The following is a 24,883-nucleotide window of genomic DNA, read 5'->3' on the forward strand; positions in this document are numbered from 1 at the left end:
TGGTAGAGCTCGTTTGATTGCGGGGGATTGGGGGTTGGTGGGGAAGGAGCTGGAGTGAGGTTACCCATCTCTCCCCAGGGAGGGGGGGAGCATTATGCCCGTCACTACTCATCTACAACCCTCCCCCCCCCCTCCTTCACTTGAGCCATCAGGAGCCACCTGAATTATGCAGACTAGGGGAAGGTGGGTCAGAGCAGGGGGACAGGAGCTAAAGTGAACCTTGGGTAAAGGGGAGGTACTTGATTTCACTGTCATATAGAAATTAATGTATTCTGTAAGATTAGAATTAATCTTAAAATATCGTACCTTTAGGGTTAAAATGTGGTGCTTTTAGGATTAAAATATCGTGCTTATAGTTAAAATATCTTCTGACCTATATGCACATGCACTTATAATTCTTATTTTAAATTCTACGCATCTCTTTCATGTCACACTTACAAATGTTCCTATAGACATAAACTATAAAATTACTTAAAATTTAATTTATTTAGAAAAAGTGTGCATGTACATAAATTTTAACACATATGTTTACTGATGTATGTTAAGGTAACTTTTTTCCGGAGAAGAAAAACGTAGTGACTATTTTGTTGTTGTTCCACATACACGTATTTATATAAACAATAGTGTCATGGTTCAGTGTGAAAATACTGAGATGAGTCCCAGCTGTGTCTGGGTACAAGTGACAGGATAAACAACCCAGCGGGTTTTCTTCCTATTGGGGAGTGTTGTACATGCTGCTATGGCGGTGTGTCCACTCACAAGATGAGTGGCGCTGCCCAATACTGTCACTATGGCGGTGTGTCCACTCACAAGATGAGTGGCGCTGCCCAATAAACTCGCCCCTCGGGGCAAAATTAAAAAAAAAAAAATATGATACAATAGGGTGGAACTCCCGTTCCTAGCCCTTCCTCGTACACACACAACCTACTCAACCATGGTGAGCTATAAGTAACATAGCCAACCCTTCTACTGGACACACTCAGAATTTCGAAGGGCCTCCCCTAGTTGAGGTTGCACGGGCAGGAATAACCCATATATTACTAATCACAATATACCAAATAAGCACATTGAGAAATGTAATGTAAATAATACACTTAATTCGCCAACGTCTTACAAATTTAAAACCCAATTTTTTGGCAAAATTTTATATCAGTTAAATTTGACAGTTAAATGCTAACAAAATTATAGAACGGCAAATGGAGATTTAAGAGTGAAACCACTATATCTTTTTGAAACGGGAGAGAGAGAGAGAGAGAGAGAGAGAGAGAGAGAGAGAGAGAGAGAGAGAGAGAGAGAGAGAGAGAGAGAGAGAGAGAGAGAGAGAGAGAGAGAGAGAAAGAGAGAGGGGGAGGTGGGGGGGGGGGGCAGCAGTAGGGGGAAGAGAGGACGGAAGAAATGGACGGAGGGAGGAGGAGGGATTGAAAGGGAGAACATTTAGGAAAGGGAGAGGGACGGATTAGAGGGCTCAATTTGCCTGCACATTGTGTAAACTGTTTACGTCCTCTGGCTCACCCATTGCAAGCCTGCAAACTTGCATGATGCTTGTGGGGTCTTATATCATATCATATCTATATTTGAAACTGTGTATGGAGGCAGCCTCCACTACATCACTTCCTAGTGCATTCCATTTATTAACCCTTAACATGCTCGGGGTTTATCTACTCTGACACTGGAAAAAAATTTTTTAACGTCTCTGTGGCTTATCTGGGTACTCAGTTTTCACCTGTGTCCCCTTGTTCGTGTCCCACCCGTGCTGAAGAGTTTGTCTTTGTCCACCCTGTCAATTCCCCTGAGAATTTTGTTGGTGGTTATCATGTCTCCCCTTACTCTTCTGTTTTCCAGGGACGTGAGGTTCGTGTGTGTGTGTGTGTGTGTGAAAGAAAAACTGGTAATACAGAGAACATGGACGGACATAAAGAGGAGAGCAGAGAGAACCAATAAAGCAGAAAGGGATAAAGGGGAGAGTTAGATATACTAAGATAATATGAAGATGAGATAAAGATGGAATAATCATTCAGAATCATTCTTCTGTCCTGGGGAATGTTAAAAGGATGGTCATACAGACAAGAAGGAATGTCAGTGAAAGAGAGAGAGAGAGAGAGAGAGAGAGAGAGAGAGAGAGAGAGAGAGAGAGAGAGAGAGAGAGAGAGAGAGAGAGAGAGAGAGAGAGAGAGAGAGAGAGGAATGTGTTAAAATATAGGGGTGAGGTGGCATAGAGCCAAAATATGGGAAAACCCAGCATAAGTACTACATACCCTCCCCCCCCCCCTGTCTCTCTCTCTCTCTCTCTCTCACTCTCTCTCACACTCTCACTCTCTCTCTCATTATGGTAAAGATAGACCATAATATCCCTTTACTAGCTCACTATCAAACCTAATTAGATCACCACGAAGAAATAATAAAGCGGAGTAATGCTGGAGCATTAATTACGTTAATATACAAAAACTTTAACTTTAGTACAAAGGACAAAAAATAGAATTCTCACGAAGTTCGTAACCTTAGTAAAATAAATAAAAAAGGGGAAACAGAACCATTCAGAGTTCATAACATGAATTCTAAACAAAACATGATTCTAAACATTCTAAATTCTAAACATAACATTATTCTAAATCTCTGGAAATCACATGTGTCGGGAAACACATTAGTTGGTGCTCCGTTCTACAAGTTAGTTGCCCATCGGAAAAAAAAACTGCGAAGCGTTCAGTTTCTGGATTAACAAAAGATAGGCTTCAAGCGTCCCCAGATGTGAGAGCAGTATTATAGGAGTTTCCCCAGCTGAGAGAGCAGTATTATAGGAGTTTCCCCAGCTGAGAGAGCAGTATTATAGGAGTTTCCCCAGCTGAGAGAGCAGTATTATAGGAGTTTCCCCAGCTGAGAGAGCAGTATTATAGGAGTTTCCCCAGCTGAGAGAGCAGTATTATAGGAGTTTCCCCAGCTGAGAGAGCAGTATTATAGGAGTTTCCCCAGCTGAGAGAGCAGTATTATAGGAGTTTCCCCAGCTGAGAGAGCAGTATTATAGGAGTTTCCCCAGCTGAGAGAGCAGTATTATAGGAGTTTCCCCAGCCGAGAGAGCAGTATTATAGGAGTTTCCCCAGCTGAGAGAGCAGTATTATAGGAGTTTCCCCAGCTGAGAGAGCAGTATTATAGGAGTTTCCCCAGCTGAGAGAGCAGTATTATAGGAGTTTCCCCAGCCGAGAGAGCAGTATTATAGGAGTTTCCCCAGCTGAGAGAGCAGTATTATAGGAGTTTCCCCAGCCGAGAGAGCAGTATTATAGGAGTTTCCCCAGCTGAGAGAGCAGTATTATAGGAGTTTCCCCAGCTGAGAGAGCAGTATTATAGGAGTTTCCCCAGCTGAGAGAGCAGTATTATAGGAGTTTCCCCAGATGTGAGAGCAATATAAGAGCCACCATGGTAGGCAGGACACTATATAACCATGGCACCATGGCAACATGGCTACCATATAACCATGGCACTATGGCAACATGGCCACCATATAATCATGGCACCATGGCAACATGGCCACCATATAATCATGGCACCAATCAGAGCACAACTGCCCACAGTGACACCAGAGCGGGTGGACGAGCACCAGTATGGGGAGAACACACACATGGTAGTAAGGTTTGTCACTGCTCTGGTAATAGTCACTACTGGCCAGACAGTGAGTCAGGTTGGGCTCCCCCACTGACCAACTGTGATGGGGGGTGAGTGGGGAGGGACGTGGGCTGTTGAGAGGGAGGAGAGGGGGAATGGGGGGTAGCATACCTATTGGGTAAAGGGGGTTAAATGACGCAAGGGAAAGGTAGGGGTGCAATATAAGGGGAGATTTGGCACTCATTGTGAGTGGGGGGGGGGGTGTAGGTAGGGTGGGATTGGGGGAGGGAAGGGAAGGGAAGGAGAGGGGGAGGGAAGGACGAAGGGAAGGGGGGGGGGGAACTGGTAACACAAGGAGATAGATCTGTAATAAGAAGTCAAGACTAAATTCTTAATTCTAAATCTCCCAGCCCTCATTCACGTAATCGAACCCCCTCAAACAAGACTTTCCCCTCGTTGGAACCCCTCAAGCCAGAGTTACCTTTTTGAACCCATCTCCCCCTCAAACCACTTTACCATTTGAACTACTGAAACCAGACTTTAACTTTGAAACTCTGCAGCTAGACTTTCCTACTCGAACCTTTCAAACCAGACTTTCCTTTCGAGACTTTCTTTTTTGTATCGCTGACACCAGACATTCCCTTTCTTAAGGGAAAGGTAAGTAAGAGAGAGAGAGAGAGAGAGAGAGAGAGAGAGAGAGAGAGAGAGAGAGAGAGAGAGAGAGAGAGAGAGAGAGAGAGAGAGAGAGAGAGAGAGAGAGAGTTTCTCAATAATAATGATATAATAATAATAATTATTATTATTTTTATTATTATAATTATTATTATTATTATTCAAACAAATTAATACTAGTAAATCAGTAAAGCAAGAACGGATTGTCAATCTAATTCACAATATATAAACAAACAGGGACCAACAGGATATCCAACAGAGGACCAACAGGATATGCAACAGGGGACCAACAGGATATCCAACAGAGGACCAACGGGATATCCAACAGGGGACCAACGGGATATCCAACAGGAGGAAGACTAACTCCAGCCAACAGTAGACAACCCTCACTCTGTACTCCGGCGTCGCCTCTCTGGGAATTATTTATAGGATGTGGGTCAACACACATATTAGGAGCGGTTCCTGACTGGTGGCCATTGTGTGTGTGCCTGTCTGTGGCCAGTCAGTGGCCAGTCAGTGGCCAGTCAGTGGCCATATTGAGGGACAGTTAGTGCCCAGTCAGTCGCCATATTGTGAGACATTAGTACCCAGTTAGTGACTATACTGAGAGACAGAACCCAGTCAGCGGACATATTAAGGAACAGTTAGTACCCAGTCAGTGGCCATAATGTGGGCCAGTAGTGCCCAATCAGTGACCATATTATGGGGCAGTTAGGGGAAATATTACAGACTTGTGATTGGTTGATATCTGTAGAGTGCCCAGGGGGTATGGGTACCTGCTGGACTGGTTAACAACTGAGGAATCTAATTACCAGGGATGGTGTGTGTGTGTGTGTGTGTGTGTGTGTGTGTGTGTGTGTGTGTGTGTGTGTGTGTGTGTGTGTGTGTGTGTACTCATCTAATTGGTCAGTCAGTCAGTCAGTCAGTCAGTGTGTGTGTGTGTGTGTGTGTGTGTGTGTGTGTGTGTGTGTGTGTGTGTGTGTGTGTGTGTGTTTAACTATTTCTACTCACCTAATTGTGTTTCCAGGTCCTAGATGTCTAACATTACATTACCCAGCGGGTTTTCTTCCTATTGGGGAGTGTTGTACATGCTGCTATGGCGGTATGTCCACTCACAAGATGCGTGCCGCTGCCCAATAAACTCGCCCCTCGGGGCAAAAATTAAAAAAAAAAATTAAATTACATTACAAGCTTCGTATAGTGTTAACCACCACTACTGCCTCCTCTAGTTCATTCCAGTTACTACGCCTGAGTTAAATAAATATTTCCTTAATTCCATGACTCATCTGAGTTTCTAGTTTCCATCCCTGACCTCTCGTGCGAGGGTATCGTCACCTTGCTCGCCAGGGCCAGCATCTGCACTTAAGGACCTTTCAACCATCAGTAGTTCAATGTAGTGCTTCTTTTCACTCGTTTTCTTATCATATTTACATTTGAAACTGTGGATTGTATTGGCTTTGACAACTTCTTCATCTAGTCAGTTCCCATTATTGACGATTCTTGGGCTGAAGAAGTTTTTTTCTGTCATTCCTGTGAATCATCTGTGTTTCCGATTTCGAATTATGTTCCCTCGGTTTATTGCTCAATTGAACATTGCGTTTATATCTACTTTGTCGATTCCCTTTAGTATCTTGTATGTCGTTATCATGTCTGCCCTATTTCGTTTTCTCCAGTGCAGTGAAGTCCAGTTCCCTCAGTCTTTCTTCATAGTTCAGGAACGAGCTTAGTTGCATAGTTTTGGACCTTTCGTAGTTTTGTCTTGTTTTGTGTTCCTTTAGGTAAGGGGCTTCCATGCCGAGGCTGCACCCGTAATAATGTGTCCCAGGAAAGATGTGTTCATTGTTCAGAAGGAATATTTGTCCAAGTTGCTGAAGGATAACCGGACGTTTGCCACTATGGCGTATACTGCCCTCGTTATCCTGCTGATGTGTGCCTCTGGTGGTAGATCTCTAGTTATGTCCACTCCTAAGTCTCTCTCTTTATCAGAAGTTGGAAGTTGCCTTCCCTTCATCCTGTACTGTACTTGAGGTCTTCTTGCTCCATCTTCTATCTTCATAACCTTGCATTTGTCAGGATTGAAGTCTAGTAGTCATTTGCCAGACCATTTTTGGAGATTGTTTAGTTCACATTGAATCACAGCTCTGACTCGTCTCTACTCATTGAGTTAGCGTCGTCACCGAACGTTGATAAGAATTATCTTACTCTTTTAAACTGTTTTCTTCTACTTTTACACTAAAACGAAACTTTCTGACATCTCTGGCTCATTTGTTTCTCAAGTTTCCATAAAGCCCGACTTGTTTAGTTGATATTTATTGTTAAAATATGTTTCCCATTATGACAATCCCCTAAATATTTTCTACGTCTGTATCATGTCTCCTCTCTCTCTCTCTATCTGTCTGAATTTCGGGATAAGCTTTGTTTCAAACTTTTCCATCTTTTCTAGTTTATTGTGTTTTTAAGATGGGGGGGGGGGTTCCACGATGGAGCGACATACTCTAAAACTGGTTTCACGTAGGCGGTGTTCAGCGATCTAAATGTCTCCTTACTTAGATACCTGAATGATGTTATGACTTTTGATAGTATAGTGTATGCTGCTGGTGTTGTCCTATTTATATGAACCTTCGGATTTAGGTTTGGTGTTATGTTCACTCCCAAGTGTGTGTGTGTGTGTGTGTGTGTGTGTGTGTGTGTGTGTGTGTGTGTGTGTGTGTGTGTGTGTGTGTGTGTGTGTGTGTGTGCGTGCGTGCATGAGCGGACACATCAGGTTAAAGTCCACAAGAAGAGACGAGACAGAAATATCCCCCAAGTCTTGTGGCGTGCTGGGGCATGGACACACCCGGCCCAGATATTTTGCTACTGGTGTGTGTGTGTGTGTGTGTGTGTGTGTGTGTGTGTGTGTGTGTGTGTGTGTGTGTGTGTGTGTTATACACACACACACACACACACACACACACACACACACACACACACACACACACGCACACACACACACGCACACACACACACACACACACACACACACACACACACACACACACGCTCTCTCTCTCTCTCTCTCTCTCTCTCTATTTTTTAAATTGTCAATTGTCAAGATAACTGTATACTGTTCCTCAAGAAAGGCTGCTGTTCAAGATAGAGAAGATTGACCAACTTATTAGTTTCATGACAAGATAACATCAGTCATGGATGTAGAATAGAGTGGGCGGGGCCGACTGCAGTTTCCTGGAATGCCAGAAAGCTTTAGAGACTGTTCCTCACAAAGCGACTCCAACGCAAACTCGAAAAACCGGCTGCGGGTGTATCGAGAAAAGTACCAGAGTGGGCGAAGGAGTGCCTCTCGGGAAGAAGACAGAATCACAGTAAGAGGAGAGCTCTTACACAGAAATCACAATAGCGTGATTCATCAAATGAACAAATCCACAAGGGCCGTGACGAGGACTCGAACCTGCGTCCGAGAGCATTCCAGACGCTGCCTTAATCGACTACCATGTCGTAGCTCAGTCGATTAAGGCAGCGTCTGGGATGCTCTCAGACGCAGGTTCGAATCCTCGTCACGGCCCTTGTGGATTTGTTCAGGAGAGCTATCACAATGGAGAGAGGTAAGAAGTGGAGTACCTCAAGGGTCGGTACTTGGGGCCATCCTGTTCCAAATATATGTAGACGATCTAACAGAGGAAGTAAGCTCATTCTTATCCATGTTTGCTGACGATGCTAAGCTAATGAGGCGAATCAGAACTGAGGAGGACTACAATACATGATAAGATGAACCCGATTATCTCCAGAGATGGTGTGAGAAATGGCTACTAGAATTTAACCCTGACAAATGCCGGGTCATGAGGATAAGAGTTGGAGCATGAAGCCCTCAAATATAGTATAAGATGAAGGGAAGGTAACTTCCAACTTGTGAAAAACAGAAACAGTTAGGAGTGGACATAGCTGTGCCTCTACCACCAGAGGCACACAGCAGCAGGATAACGAGGGCAGTATACGCCATACTGGCAAACGTCCGGTTATCCTTCAGCAACTTGGACAAGGATCCCTTGCAAGGGCTGTATACGGACTTTATGAGACCAATTATTTAGAATGCTGCCCCTGCATTAAACCCCTACCTAAAGAAGCACACAACAAAACTAGAAAGGTAGTGTAATATGCAACAAGACTCGTTCTTGAGGTAAGGGAACTGAGCTATGAAGAAAGACTGAGGAAACAGGGACCTCTCTACACTGGAGGACGGAGGAATAGGACAGAGATGATATACTTTTAGTACATGATACTAAAAGAGACTAAGTAGAAACAGAAACAATGCTCAAATTAAGGAACAGCAGAACGAGAGGATATAATTGGAAACAAGATACAAATGAGTCACAGGGACTTGAGAAAGAACGTTCTCATTCTAAGAGTCGTACATAAGTGGAACGAACAAAACGACGAAGTAGTCGAAGACAATTCGACACGCAACTTTAAATACAAATATGATAATAAAACAAATGAAGAGTCGCTGCATCGAACTAATGACGGTCGAAAAGCGGGGCTTAAGAGCAGATGTTCGACCCTGAAAGCACAATTATGTACGTTCACACCTGCTGCCACCCTCCTCCCCCCCGTGACCTAGTTTCCTAAACGGTAAGACACGGTGCCAATGTCGTCAAGGTGATGTTAACAACGAGGAAACATCCAGACATACAACCTGCTCTCATCTTCGACCTAGTTCCTCCGGCAGAACGATAAGGAAACAGGAGGCGTCAGGCAGCGGTCAAGACACGTGCAGAATGCAGGAAGGGTACAACCGTCGGCCCCCTAGGCCAGCCCCCCACCCCGAGAAAGGTTCCCGAAGGTACAAGGATCAAGGACAACCGGTATTTTGTCATGCTTTACCGGGCTGTCATTGAAGTCGACGGTGACACCGAGGTGGCTGGCTGGCTGGCTGGCTGGCTGGCTGGCTGGCTGGCTGGCTGGCTGGTGGGGCCACACGCCTTACTCATCACAAACGCATCCACTTCACTTTCTGCACCAAGAGGCCACCGTTGAATTGTAATTTCTACCAGATGTGGGCTCCCGGTGCCTCCGGGAGTGTGGGGAAGGGAGTATAAGGCGTGAGAGCGAGGGAGAAGCTTGGTGGTGTTAGCGTGAGTAGTTGTGCTCCAGCCGTCGGCTTCTACAGGAGTGATGACTGCGTCAGGTGGTGTTGTAACCTGGTACCTCGGGACACCAGAAGGCCGGGTCAGAGGGCAGTCACAGTTACTGAAGGTCAACGTCACCTGCTCCATAAAATCGTCTATGGAGGCGCATAACGTGTCCCAGACGGCAAAAATATTTAGAAAACGCGTCGAGGGTAACCTAACAAGAGGTGGTGTTGGTGGGGAGGTGTGAGGACACCAACACAAGGACACATTACTCCTGTGGCCCTCGCCCAGTTGGCCACCTCGCATCAACACCTCTTACTCACTGTCGTTTTCCTTCGTTTTATACTTTCTAATGTTGGAAGATCCTTGTATAAGCACCACACATGAGGGAAGCTCTGTGATACGACCACTCCTCATTGTCTCTAACTGACCTTATAAATGTATTAAATAAATTAACATGACACGCTACTCACAGCTCTTTCCTCGCGTGATGTCCAAGATCAGCATAATTAAAAGAAATCTGGTATAAAGCGGAAGACAACTTTCATTCAAGTGGCGGAGTTGTGAGGTGACGAAGGTGGGTACATGTCAAGGATCGTCTCGATTATCATCTCTGTCCGGTGATGTGACTTGAAGTCACATATTCGCTTCATACCTTGACACTGTATAAGTAGGACAAAGATACACACCTCTCCCACACAGTTACAGCCCCGCTCCTGTGCCAGGTAAGTACACTACAGGATCTCCATACCCCGTGCTACTTGGAACGTTTTGTTCCCAGTAACTGAATCTATTTTTTTTTTATTTTGTCCCGAGGGGCGAGTTTATTGGGCAGCGCCACTCATCTTGTGAGTGGACATACCGTCATAGCAGCATGTACAACACTCCCCAATAGGAAGAAAACCCGCTGGGTTGTTCATCCTGTCACTTGTACCCAGACACAGCTGGGACTTGCTTAACTGTCTCAAGTGAACAGCTCCTCAAACCCTGGAACACGAGCCGCCAATTGATTTACACCAGTCCCCCAATTACTGCTGAGTGAGACAAATAGTGACAAATCATTGCCCAAACGAGGCACCAGTAGGGCTCCTTGAAGGCTACTGCTGACTAACTCCAAGAGGATGGGTGTACATAATTACACCTACAGTAATGGCTAGTGTAAAGTAAGATATGAGGCAGAAGCATTAAACTCAAAAGACATCCTAGACAAGGACTATCTTCTTCAGGCAGATGCGCCAAACTTGAAGTTAGGCTTCTGAACCAAAGCAACTCCTTTTGGAAGGAACCTGAATTTAATGTATAATGTTCAAAAAGACACTCTACCCATTTTGAATGGATATACTGTAACAATTTAATCCACTGTTCCTTCTACTTCACCGTTCATTAAGCACAGGTATTCACTGTCAGGAAGGATCACTGACAGCTGACAGGTACGCTAATGATAAATGGTATTGAACCAACATTTGAGTAGTGTGAAGGTTATCCTTATAGTGCACCCAAAATTTGCCAGTGCAGGCTACTGAACATATGGCCCTGTGTGACTAACCATCCTGCGAGATGGGGACTTTTAGTATCACTGCTGCCTTATTCACTCTTGTGTTAATGATGATATCCTCATAATGACCCAGAGTCTGTCAGTGTAGACTACTGATCACATGCCTCTGTATGACTAATCATCCTGTGTGATGGGGATTTTTTAGCACCACGTAGCTAGTTTTTTGACACTGTACTCCCCTTCATATAGTCTAGGGTAGCTGCACAGATGCAGATGTACCTAATGTATTAATAAACAAAAAAAGTTACGTCGCAGAAAACGCGTTTTCTGGATAGGTATTGGGTGAATAATAAAGAAAGAAATTGAATTCTGTGATCTCAAAATGGTATATGTTAGGTTATTTTAAATTAGGTTAGGCTGTGTTACATTCGGTTGGGTTAGGTTAGGTTGGGTTAGGTTAGGTTGGCTTAAGTTAGGTTGGCTTAGGTTCAGTTAGGTTGGGTTAGGTTGTGTTAGGTTCTGTTGGGTTAGATTAGGTAGGTTTCAAAACCGTCGGGGAACCGTCTTGTGTACGATGGGATGTATCCGGTTGGAGGAGTGACGGTGCCAATTTAATGTACAAATTCTTCTCTGTTAGCTTTATAACCTCAATTCCCAGTGTAATTTCAACAATGATTTCGCATGAACTTTGAACATCATTGTTGTACATACTGAACACTGAAACAGAATAGCAATACTTTAACATACATCCTACAGCAGGATGCGTTTTGTTTTTAAAACCGTCTGTATACACAAAATTACATAACGTGTTACTTATTGCATTTTTAGCTGCAAACTAAAGCTCTTAAAGTTTACTTTTCAAGCCGGTAACAAACATCACCTCTCCAATGTTCTCAGTTAACATCTTAATCATATTCTCCAAGTATACTTTGGTCCGAAACATCATCTAGGACGAGATGTGATGGTGCTGAGAGAGTGTGAGAACGATGAGTGATGGTGCTGGGAGAGTGTGAGAACGATGAGTGATGGTGGTGGGAGAGAGAGTGAGACCGATGAGTGATGGTGCTGGGAGAGTGAGAACGATGAGTGATGGTGCTGGGAGAGAGAGTGAGAACGATGAGTGATGGTGCTGGGAGAGAGTGTGAGAACGATGAGTGATGGTGCTGGGAGAGAGAGTGAGAACGATGAGTGATGGTGCTGGGAGAGTGTGTGAGAACGATGAGTGATGGTGCTGGGAGAGAGTGTGAGAACGATGAGTGATGGTGCTGGGAGAGAGTGTGAGAACGATGAGTGATGGTGCTGGGAGAGAGAGTGAGAACGATGAGTGATGGTGCTGGGAGAGTGTGTGAGAACGATGAGTGATGGTGCTGGGAGAGAGTGAGAACGATGAGTGATGGTGCTGGGAGAGAGTGTGAGAACGATGAGTGATGGTGCTGGGAGAGTGTGAGAACGATGAGTGATGGTGCTGGGAGAGTGAGAACGATTAGTGGTGTTGGGAGAGTGTGAGAACGATGAGTGATGATGCTGAGAGTGACAACGAGTGAAAGTGAACAAAACGCACCGTACGAAGAGTACGCGAGACAGTGATGGTGGTGGGAGAGAGAGTGAGAACGATGAGTGATGGTGCTGGGAGAGAGAGTGAGAACGATGAGTGATGGTGGTGGGAGAGTGAGAACGATGAGTGATGGTGCTGGGAGAGTGTGAGAACGATATGAGTGATGGTGCTGAGAGTGACAACGAGTGAAAGTGAACAAAACGCACCGTACGAAGAGTACGCGAGACAGTGAAAGTATTGTGAGTCAGTTGGAGTCGGTGACGAGAGAGAGAGATGAACAGAAGATGGCGGAAAGAAATTAAACGAGGCCAACCATATATCGCGTCGCTTATTTCGCTAGTATTGCCAGCCACGCCCACAGCCGCTAGCGTGGGCGTGGGCCCCGCCCATAGCGTCGCTATTTCCCTACCCAAACCTTCGCTCCCCCACCCCATCATACCGGAGTTACAGGTGTGTGGGTGTGGAAATGTGAAGAGTTCTCTCTTTGACGCATACACCCATGCCACCTCTCACCCCAAACGTTATGTAAATTCAAGTTCTTGGTCCCGGTTTATTTCTTCAGGTGGATGTTGACGTCGCTGATGGACTTGCGGCCACACTCCTCCCATGCCAACTACGTCACTAATGTATACATAATGTCTTTCTTCGCACAAATCTGTTTCAGGCAAGACCTGGCTCCGCAGGAGGGGGTGACTTACATAAAAATTTTGGGGCCCATTACACCCCCGCATTCTGATCACGGGCCTCTACCACATCGGGCGGGCGTGGTGCCGGCCACTGATCCCGGCACTCTCACTGAAATAGTTCTAGGGCGAGTGCCAAAAGTGTGTGGTGGGCCTCTTTGGCACTCTGTGGGGACGGTCCCACCCAGGGCCACCAGCACCAATTCCATCAGTACCATCACCAATATTGCTCCTAAATGAATAGCTGTATCAGGTGTAAGGAAACGTCTCACCTCGCTCGAGAACTGAACTTGGTTCCAACCAGTTGTGAACTGGTTGACCTGACCACCGCACCACAAGGATATAAACCTCGAGAGCTGTTCCCACCTTTACAGTATACACCTTGAGTATACACGACGAGTCACAATAGCGTGACTGGAGAAATAATGACAAAACCAAAACTCAGAAAATGGGGAGACGACGTTTGGGTCCGTGCTGGACCATTAACAAGTCATCACACGACTGGCTAATGGTCCAGGACGGAACAAAACGTCGTTTCTTCTCCACCTCCTGAGTTATAGTTTTTGGGAAGCATACCCTGAGTATACTTTAGTCCTGAACTATGTCCAGCAGTGGAACCCCGATTCAACGAATGAGGACGAATGTTGGACGTTCGGAATTTTTATTTCAGTTTTTTTTTCTGGGCGTTTTGGAAATGTTTTGTTGTTGTACGAATGGTAACTTAAAATGCTTCCAATTTTTATTAGCTCAGTCGATTAAGACAGCGTCTAGGATGCTCTCGAACGCAGGTTCAAATCCTCGTCACGGCCCTTGTGGATTTGCTTCCAATCACATTTTTAAAGCTCGCCTGTGCAGTGGTCAGAGTACCAGTGCTCTCGATGGGTTGACTCCTAACGGCCTAGGTTCGAGTCCTCTGAGGGGGTAATAGAGTTAAAATGATATGCATGTGCTTTGGGACCATTCAAGCTATGCTCACTAGCATAGAAATTTGACCATATAAATAAGTACTTTTTTGTATTTCCCACCCACGACCTACACAATCAGCCTACCTTAATACATTCTCACTATTAAGGTTGCCGTAAGGTCCTCAGTAAATAATTAATCTTAGTAACTTGCTACATTGTAACTTGCAGGAGTTATTGAATTATAAGAAATTGAATTATCTAGTATTATTTATGTTTGTCTTTGGTGCCTAACAATCTTAGCAGGTCTGTCAGTCTCTGAAGTGTTAATAAGGCCGCCACACTCGCACTGACTAACCTCCATGTAAACTTTAATCCTGAACATTAATTAGTTTAGGTGTAAACTGCAAGCTTATACACTGGTTGGTTGGTGTTGAGCTGAAGGTCTGTCTACCGGGCGTGGGATATTAAAGCCTTAGTCTTAACTAATAATACTAAAAATATTAAATAATTAGCAGTAAAGTCACAAGCTTATTGATTAACCAGCAAATATATAATATATACAGTGTATATTCATAGACTAGATATTATGATGTATATTTTCCTTGCCTTTATTTCAATTCCTGTTTTATTTCCACATTTTAAATAACTTTATTAACATTCATATATACTTTTTTTTTACTACATTTGTATTTATTTGCACTAAATTTGTGTTTACTGATTTTTTTCATTCAATGTTATTACAGTTATATTACATTTATGGTCAACGTTTTAGTGCTCAATTTAAATTCATTGTCGTCGACACTCAGACACTCACCGTCCTCGGCACTCAGACACTCACCGTCCTCGACACTCACCGTCCTCGGCACTCAGACACTCACCGTCCTCGGCACTCAGACACTCACCGTCCTCGACACTCACCGTCCTCGGCACTCAGACACTCACCGTCCTCGGCACTCAGACACTCACCGTCCTCGACACTCACCGTCCTCGGCACTCAGACACTCACCGTCCTCGGCACTCAGACAATCACCGTCCTCAACACTCACCGTCCTCAGCACTCAGACACTCACCGTCCTCGGCACTCAGACACTCACCGTCCTCGACACTCACCGTCCTCGGCACTCAGACACTCACCGTCCTCGGCACTCAGACACTCACCGTCCTCGACACTCACCGTCCTCGGCACTCAGACACTCACCGTCCTCGGCACTCAGACACTCACCGTCCTCGACACTCACCGTCCTCGGCACTCAGACACTCACCGTCCTCGGCACTCAGACAATCACCGTCCTCAACACTCACCGTCCTCAGCACTCAGACACTCACCGTCCTCGGCACTCAGACACTCACCGTCCTCGACACTCACCGTCCTCAGCACTCAGACACTCACCGTCCTCGGCACTCAGACAATCACCGTCCTCAACACTCACCGTCCTCAGCACTCAGACACTCACCGTCCTCGGCACTCAGACAATCACCGTCCTCAACACTCACCGTCCTCAGCACTCAGACACTCACCGTCCTCGGCACTCAGACAATCACCGTCCTCAACACTCACCGTCCTCAGCACTCAGACACTCACCGTTCTCGGCACTCAGACAATCACCGTCCTCAACACTCACCGTCCTCAGCACTCAGACACTCACCGTCCTCGGCACTCAGACAATCACCGTCCTCAACACTCACCGTCCTCAGCACTCAGACACTCACCGTTCTCGGCACTCAGACAATCACCGTCCTCAACACTCACCGTCCTCAGCACTCAGACACTCACCGTCCTCGGCACTCAGACAATCACCGTCCTCAACACTCACCGTCCTCAGCACTCAGACAATCACCGTCCTCGGCACTCAGACACTCACCGTCCTCGGCACTCAGACAATCACCGTCCTCAACACTCACCGTCCTCAGCACTCAGACACTCACCGTCCTCGGCACTCAGACAATCACCGTCCTCAACACTCACCGTCCTCAGCACTCAGACACTCACCGTCCTCGGCACTCAGACAATCACCGTCCTCAACACTCACCGTCCTCAGCACTCAGACACTCACCGTTCTCGGCACTCAGACAATCACCGTCCTCAACACTCACCGTCCTCAGCACTCAGACACTCACCGTCCTCGGCACTCAGACAATCACCGTCCTCAACACTCACCGTCCTCAGCACTCAGACACTCACCGTCCTCGGCACTCAGACAATCACCGTCCTCAACACTCACCGTCCTCAGCACTCAGACACTCACCGTCCTCGGCACTCAGACAATCACCGTCCTCAACACTCACCGTCCTCAGCACTCAGACACTCACCGTCCTCGGCACTCAGACAATCACCGTCCTCAACACTCACCGTCCTCAGCACTCAGACACTCACCGTCCTCGGCACTCAGACAATCACCGTCCTCAACACTCACCGTCCTCAGCACTCAGACACTCACCGTCCTCGGCACTCAGACAATCACCGTCCTCAACACTCACCGTCCTCAGCACTCAGACACTCACCGTCCTCGGCACTCAGACACTCACCGTCCTCAACACTCACCGTCCTCAGCACTCAGACACTCACCGTCCTCGGCACTCAGACAATCACCGTCCTCAACACTCACCGTCCTCAGCACTCAGACACTCACCGTCCTCGGCACTCAGACATTCACCGTCGTCGACACTCAGACACTCACCGTCCTCGGCACTCAGACAATCACCGTCCTCAACACTCACCGTCCTCAGCACTCAGACACTCACCGTCCTCGGCACTCAGACAATCACCGTCCTCAACACTCACCGTCCTCAGCACTCAGACACTCACCGTCCTCGGCACTCAGACAATCACCGTCCTCAACACTCACCGTCCTCAGCACTCAGACACTCACCGTCCTCGGCACTCAGACAATCACCGTCCTCAACACTCACCGTCCTCAGCACTCAGACACTCACCGTCCTCGGCACTCAGACAATCACCGTCCTCAACACTCACCGTCCTCAGCACTCAGACACTCACCGTCCTCGGCACTCAGACACTCACCGTCCTCAACACTCACCGTCCTCAGCACTCAGACACTCACCGTCCTCGGCACTCAGACAATCACCGTCCTCAACACTCACCGTCCTCAGCACTCAGACACTCACCGTCCTCGGCACTCAGACATTCACCGTCGTCGACACTCAGACACTCACCGTCCTCGGCACTCAGACAATCACCGTCCTCAACACTCACCGTCCTCAGCACTCAGACACTCACCGTCCTCGGCACTCAGACAATCACCGTCCTCAACACTCACCGTCCTCAGCACTCAGACACTCACCGTCCTCGGCACTCAGACATTCACCGTCGTCGACACTCAGACACTCACCGTCCTCGGCACTCAGACAATCACCGTCCTCAACACTCACCGTCCTCAGCACTCAGACACTCACCGTTCTCGGCACTCAGACATTCACCGTCGTCGACACTCAGACACTCACCGTCCTCGGCACTCAGACAATCACCGTCCTCAACACTCACCGTCCTCAGCACTCAGACACTCACCGTTCTCGGCACTCAGACATTCACCGTCGTCGACACTCAGACACTCACCGTCCTCGGCACTCAGACAATCACCGTCCTCAACACTCACCGTCCTCAGCACTCAGACACTCACCGTTCTCGGCACTCAGACATTCACCGTCGTCGACACTCAGACACTCACCGTCCTCGGCACTCAGACAATCACCGTCCTCAACACTCACCGTCCTCAGCACTCAGACACTCACCGTTCTCGGCACTCAGACATTCACCGTCGTCGACACTCAGACACTCACCGTCCTCGGCACTCAGACAATCACCGTCCTCAACACTCACCGTCCTCAGCACTCAGACACTCACCGTTCTCGGCACTCAGACATTCACCGTCGTCGACACTCAGACACTCACCGTCCTCGGCACTCAGACAATCACCGTCCTCAACACTCACCGTCCTCAGCACTCAGACACTCACCGTTCTCGGCACTCAGACATTCACCGTCGTCGACACTCAGACACTCACCGTCCTCGGCACTCAGACAATCACCGTCCTCAACACTCACCGTCCTCAGCACTCAGACACTCACCGTTCTCGGCACTCAGACATTCACCGTCGTCGACACTCAGACACTCACCGTCCTCGGCACTCAGACAATCACCGTCCTCAACACTCACCGTCCTCAGCACTCAGACACTCACCGTTCTCGGCACTCAGACATTCACCGTCGTCGACACTCAGACACTCACCGTCCTCGGCACTCAGACAATCACCGTCGTCGACACTCAGACAATCACCGTCGTCGACACTCAGACACTCACCGTCGTCGACACTCACCGTCCTCGACACTCAGACATTCACCGTCGTCGGCACTCAGACACTCACCGTCCTCGGCACTCAGACACTCGCCGTCCTCGGCACTCAGACAATCACCGTCGTCGACACTCAGACACTCACCGTCCTCGGCACTCAGACAATCACCGTCGTCGACACTCAGACACTCACCGTCCTCGACACTCAGACAATCACCGTCCTCAACACTCACCGTCCTCGGCACTCAGACATTCACCATCCTCGACACTCAGACACTCACCGTCCTCGACACTCAGACACTCACCGTCGTCGACACTCAGACACTCACCGTCCTCGACACTCAGACACTAGAGTACTTTCTCTCATCCCTAATACCAACTTTTCTAATCCTCTGATCTAGAGTACCACAACCTGCTACATAAATATACAGCTTGAGGTGGAGATAAGTACGGAATGGCTCGCTCAATCCGTCTCTCCATCTGACGCAATCTGTCTCCAATTTCTGCATAAATCTATTTACAAAACAACATCCCGTCTGCCTTATTTTTTGTGTCTGAGCCAACTTTCACTTCCAGTCACTGATGTTTTAAATGAGCAAAATTGCAAAATAAATGAATTATTAATGTTTTGGTAAATGTTAATATTGAGAGGCGTGTAAATGTGAGCACCGGCAGGTGTTCAGTAGCCAAGTCCTGTTGAGAGACGTAAATGTTGCCAAGAATCCTGTTAAGAGTAGTATATATGCTACCTATTCGTAAGTTATTTTTATAAAGTATTATGCTGTCTTGGGGGCTTATAATTTACCTGAAAGTTTTAACAGTACACTTTGTGATATCAGCGAATGTTAGTCGATATCCCTTAATCATTAACACCTTACCTGAACCTACCAAGCCTAAGAAAAATCTAATCTAAAAAGCTTAACCAAATCTAACCAGACATCTAACCCAACTCTAAATAATAGATACTTTGCTGTGCAGAATACATATCATAAAGTAAATTAATTTATTGGTGATATACAGTACTGTTTATCGCTATGAGAGGACCAGTAAGACAGCCTCATGCATAACCACCACCAGCCGACGGGGAGCAGGTCGGGGCAGCGACCAAAACGGGAGAGCTTAAGCTGCTTATACACATTTCCAAAGGTCAACAGTTCATGATCTTGGGTGGGTTGGGTGAGGTCATGTTTGAACTGGCCCAGGTCACACTTGAGTTGACTCAAGTCACACTTGGCTTGGCCCAGAACCACTCTTGAGCTGAACAAGATCAGGTGATATCCTAGGCAAGCGTGAGTAAGCTGAGGGTCTCCAAGCTTAAGTTGCGGCAGCCTTATAACGGACACAACAATAATTGTCTCCGTCTGCCAAAATGTTCATCAAAGTGTACTTAAACGGTTTCAAGTTAGAAATATTTGCTAGGCACAGCCCCCTCATTAGGCTGTGATTCATACGTCAGGCTGCGATCAGCCGTGTCCAACAGTTTGGTTGACCAGTCCAGCAACGAAGAGACCTGGCTGAGGACCGGGCCGCGGGGACGCAAAGCCCCGAAACAATTGCAAGGTAAGGTAGACACCTAACGTAGGTTATTTTCTGTACATCCAGTACATATAAGTTGACTGATATCCTTCAGTACCTATAAACTCAGCTATAGTAGTAGAACACACCACGTATAAGATAATGGTAGTGTTGGACTTAACTAAGGTTAACGAACCTCTGGAGAGTTATTATAGCCACCACATTGGTTGTTGAAGTCAACTCCATCCATAACTTTAAACGGAAATATGACGAAAACCTTAATATTAAGAATATTAATTAGCACGCCAGGCATGAACGGCTAGAAGAGTTAGTTTAGTTCATTTATTATGCACCCCATACCCATCTTGTGGGCGGTAGTGGAGAGGGTTACAGAGGCACATAATGGGCTCAGAGACTGAACCCCACAATTCATTTAGCTAAGCAAGTTACAATCTTGATGAGCTAGTTACAAAATTCAATATAAGTCGTCACGGCTAGAAGACGCGGCATAAAGAGCTAGATCTCACTCCCCGTAGTAACTGATGGGTCATCGGTAAGCACTGGCCAGTCGGCAAGTACACTTTAGTCCTGAACTAAAGTAAACTCGAGTGTTTGTAGACCGATTAGCAGGGTACACCTCGCCTGGAACAGTTCTCGCAGAGTTTGCACCCACAGGCCTGCTGCCGTACTCAGTAAATTGTTAATTTATGTTAAATTTGTCAACTAACACACACATCTTTTTTTTAAATTATCTCAAGTGTTTCTTATATTAGGTAACATACTTAAGCTACTTGAAATAGGAAACCATAATTGCACCTCGATGTTCAGCGTGTCGTATTTAATAAGAATTAAATACGACACGGAATTATGAAATTGTATTGAATGTATTGTACAAATAACAATGTTTTTGATCTATACAACTTTATAATATACTATTAGTTAAATGTATATTGCAATAAATAATTTTTTACGTTATGAATTTCGAAGTCTTTACATAATAAGCTTACAATGACACAGCTTTCTCAAGTTCGTGTGTAATTATATCTGATTTAGACGTGAATGAGTCTCAATGGACGGGTAAAAATATAGACATCTCTGTGCCACGTGCAGAGACAACAGCTGCCAAGTTACAAGTAATGTTAAGTACGCAGTCTTCAGGCTGGCACACGAAACAGATACTTGAGAGGGTAACTCAAGCGTCCTGTACCTACTCCCGGGGTTTTCTTTCATCCTGAACTATGTTAAAAATTAAAGCAGAGTTATTGCTAATATACAAATTAAACAGAATGTGACATCAGTGATTTATCGCATTATTTAGGCCTTTCAGAATGTTAGCTGCATTGGAAAATATCGAGGCAGTATAATGGAATCGAAACGTCATTCCTGAACTCCCCCCAGACACGCACTATTGACTGTATGTTATATGGATTAAAATACCCTCTAAAGATATTGGGGTAAATGTGCACTAATTTTCTTGAAAGAGGTATAAGCCAGTGACCCAAGAGCAGCCAGTTTCCCGCTCCAGCGCTTTTGTGTCGCGGTCCAGAGAGGAGATGCTTGCTGTGTCGTGGAGAAACCTCTCCTTTGAGCAGCTGGAAATGGTATTTTTAAACTGCATTTGACATTTATGTTTGAATCTTGTAAGTTGTAACACAAATGTATGGGCTTTTCTCCAAGGATATGGTCCCCTTTCCAACCAGAGGTGGTATATAGGTACCATTAAAAAATAATTATATGTGTAGGCAACGGGACTACCTGCTGGCGTAAGGTGCTACTATCATAGACTACCGTACTTGCTATCAAGAGTCCTGTAGACTCGCATAGATCGTGATGTTCGCTACTTACTTTTATTTACACAAAGTATACATTGCGTTAATCCTTACTTATTAGAGATTTAAATATCCTTGAAAGCAGGAAACAAGGAAGATAAGAGACATTAATTGAACTCTCAACACTCGATACCCTTAACACAGAGTAATCACCGAACGGCTGAATACATCACATAATGTTTACTCTCCATATACAGCTGATAGTACACTATAATATTGGAAGTTTACGATTTATGTAGGCTTGTTAGACTGAAAAGGAAGAGTGTTGCCTTGATTGTCCTGGCAGTATCAGTCAGGCCAGAAGCCTAACACCTTATCTAATCACTACAGGCTCTAGTGAGGTGACTGTCGTAAACAATTAGAGGCACTGATGCTGAGTAATGGTTAGCACATAATACTTAGCCTTAAAGGTCATTTATGGCGCTATGTAATTAGCATAAAAGGCAGGAATACTGACGTCAATGTAATCGTGACTCAGGATTAGTAGATAAACAGAGAACAAGAGCGTCACCAACCTAATGGCTCACGATTGGCAGAGCTGGCTCCACCGCTGACGTCACCAACCTTTTGACTTCATAAACCTAATGGCTCCTGACTGGCTGAGAACGTTATATGGCTAACGTCATCAACCTAATGGCTCCTGACTGGCTGAGAACGTTGTGCAGCTGACGTCACCAACCCATTGGCTCATTTATCTGGCAGAGCGCTCTATCTGTGCGAAAGAAAACGGGTTAGGTTGACTTGCTTATACGGCCAGGAGAGATGGCGCTAAGTCTAAATATATAGCAAACTTCTCCTACCCTTTGGGGAAGCAGAGAGAGAAAGTGGAGAGTTTTGCGACGAAGGCGTGCCAAGGCACCAATGAAAGGAGAACTGTTGTTACAACCATCTGGGAGGCAGGAAGCAAATATATATTTTCCGCCCATGAGTGTGTTCCAAATTATAATAATGGAATTGTTTAAAGTTTACAAACAAGCAGCGAGTTAACTCAAACTGCCCAAGTGAAGGTAAGAGAAGAATGTAATCTTCAAAACTGTCTTATGACTGTAGCATCATAAACTACAACTTGACTCTCTAAAATATATTCTTAATGTAAAATTCTTCTACTGCTAATGATGCATAGGTTATCACAAATAAAATAAATTAACAAGTGATAGTGGTTACATTAAATATTCCGACATCGACGGTATTAATTAAACTTATTATCAATAAAATTAACACATACGATAGTATTGAACTCGGCAGTATGTATAATTTATTGAAGCCGTCAGCAATACTTTCAGAATTTTCTATAGCCTAAGACAACCCTCATACTCTCATGAAAATATATATACAGTATATAATATAAATTTATCTGTATAATTATATTGTAATATAAGATGTAAACAGGACATATACACTCCGAGGTGTGTATACGTCGTTCCTAATAGGGAGAACCGCACCACTATGCAAGCCTGATTTGCCTAATAGGCAGTGATTTTCACTATTTTCAAATATTTCTTTTCAAATTGGTTTATTCAAATTAATTATTATATTATATAAAGAGCATGAATTACTGACTTAGTAAGGTTAGGTTTGGTTTGATCAAATTTCTATGTTAGTTTTAACTCAAATGAAAAAAGTCACTTAATGAATGGGAAAGCTTTATCATTCCACGCGAAAATTTAAAAAAAAAATACATAATTTCAGAAAAATTCGACTTGTTAGGCAACTTGGCCTATTAGGTACAGCATATATATACACTGAGGGATAACCATCCAAGACTATATTCAGGACTGAAGTATGCTTGCTAGTGGGTCAGTAAGCTATTGTGGCGACCTTAATAACCCTCCGGAGGATGATAGGCCTCAAAACCCCTTCAGAGGTTGACAGTCAATATTTCAAACCCTTCAGAAGTTGATAGGCCTTAAGCCTAACACTAGAGCAAGATGTGAGATATAGAACTGTACATTTTGGCAAGGTCATAGTGACGCACAACGTGTTAACCAGCATGATTTAATCTTTATCAAAACCTATTATTATTATTATTATTATCAACTGTAAATATGTTTCTATCACTTCCATTTAAAGAGAAATCTGTAAATGGAGCTCATGACTACTGGTTACCCTGCAACCCTGACCCAAATGCTATTTCAACGCTACAGTCACACCAGTGTGAGTTACAGTGTTACACTCGCGCGAGGTTACAGCTTATTAACGTCTGTAAGCTACAATTTACCGAAGCGTGTAATAAAAAAAATCAATGTAAAAGTATGCCTCTTGACAGAATGTTATGGCTCTAGAATTCAGTCGTTTTCTGTAAGAGTTCGAGGAAAGCCTCGTATTTATCTGGTAGACATCACTGACAAACGTCTTCCGTTGGATGAGTGTTGGGATAGTTACTAGCTTGGGATCAAGGGAAAGATTCGGGGAGGGACGCTGCCCATCCTTCTAAGGTTTCCCAACGTCAAGAAGCTGTCGTACTAGAGTGCCATTATCCTAACCCACCAGAGGAACCAAAACAGAAAACGGGACAGCATGTCAATTTCGCGAGTACGCTTCCATTTTTCTAGTACGAGGTATGCGTCAAAATGCGACGTTCTATTAGGAGGACGGGTTAAAGTCAGGAATGTGCTTGTCACGAAGCACATTAAAACAGAGCGCAGGGTCGCTGGCAGATATATACTAAAGAATTATTTTTAAATTATGCCTGAAACGTTTTGCCTCCTTGTGGTGTTATTAAATGTTATGAAAATAAAAATTCTGCTGCACTCTTTAATTAGAATCAATGATTGCGAATCAAGACCATATGTGCGAAATATAAAATGATTTACTTATTAGCAAATATTATGTAGGATATGGAAGGTTTGCTGTTGGGTTAAGACTATCAGCCTCAGAAGGATTTTAAAGACCTATCATCCTCAGGAGGGTTATTGAGACCCATTCATCCTCAGGAGAGTGATAGGCCTTGTTAAGACCTATCATCCTCAGGAGAGTAATTATGACCTATCAACCGCGTGGAGGTTATTTAATAAGGCCTTCACAATAGTCTATTGACCAACCAATAAGAAAACTTTAATCCAGGCCTAAACTAAGCTCTCAGTATACACCGAAAAGTGGAAGACACCTCCCTTGTTAATTATGTTAAAAATGTTATGTAGGATGTTAAAATATTACGTACGTTACGTTAAAATATTACATACGATGATAAAATATTACACAGG

The 24,883-nt window shown here is 45.2% G+C and overlaps 1 protein-coding gene across 1 annotated transcript; it reads left to right on the forward strand.

Annotated features, from left to right (window-relative positions):
* Positions 1-3,433: 3,433 nt before the first annotated feature.
* LOC138350416 (mucin-2-like) lies at positions 3,434-18,737 on the forward strand. Its single transcript, XM_069301049.1, has 3 exons — positions 3,434-3,621; positions 13,104-13,250; positions 14,771-18,737. Exons 1-3 carry the CDS (start codon positions 3,434-3,436, stop codon positions 18,735-18,737), a joined length of 4,302 nt encoding a protein of 1,433 aa, XP_069157150.1.
* The last annotated feature ends 6,146 nt before the right edge of the window (positions 18,738-24,883 follow it).

This window comes from Procambarus clarkii, chromosome 45, assembly GCF_040958095.1.
Source record: "Procambarus clarkii isolate CNS0578487 chromosome 45, FALCON_Pclarkii_2.0, whole genome shotgun sequence".
Classification (NCBI taxonomy): domain Eukaryota; kingdom Metazoa; phylum Arthropoda; class Malacostraca; order Decapoda; family Cambaridae; genus Procambarus; species Procambarus clarkii.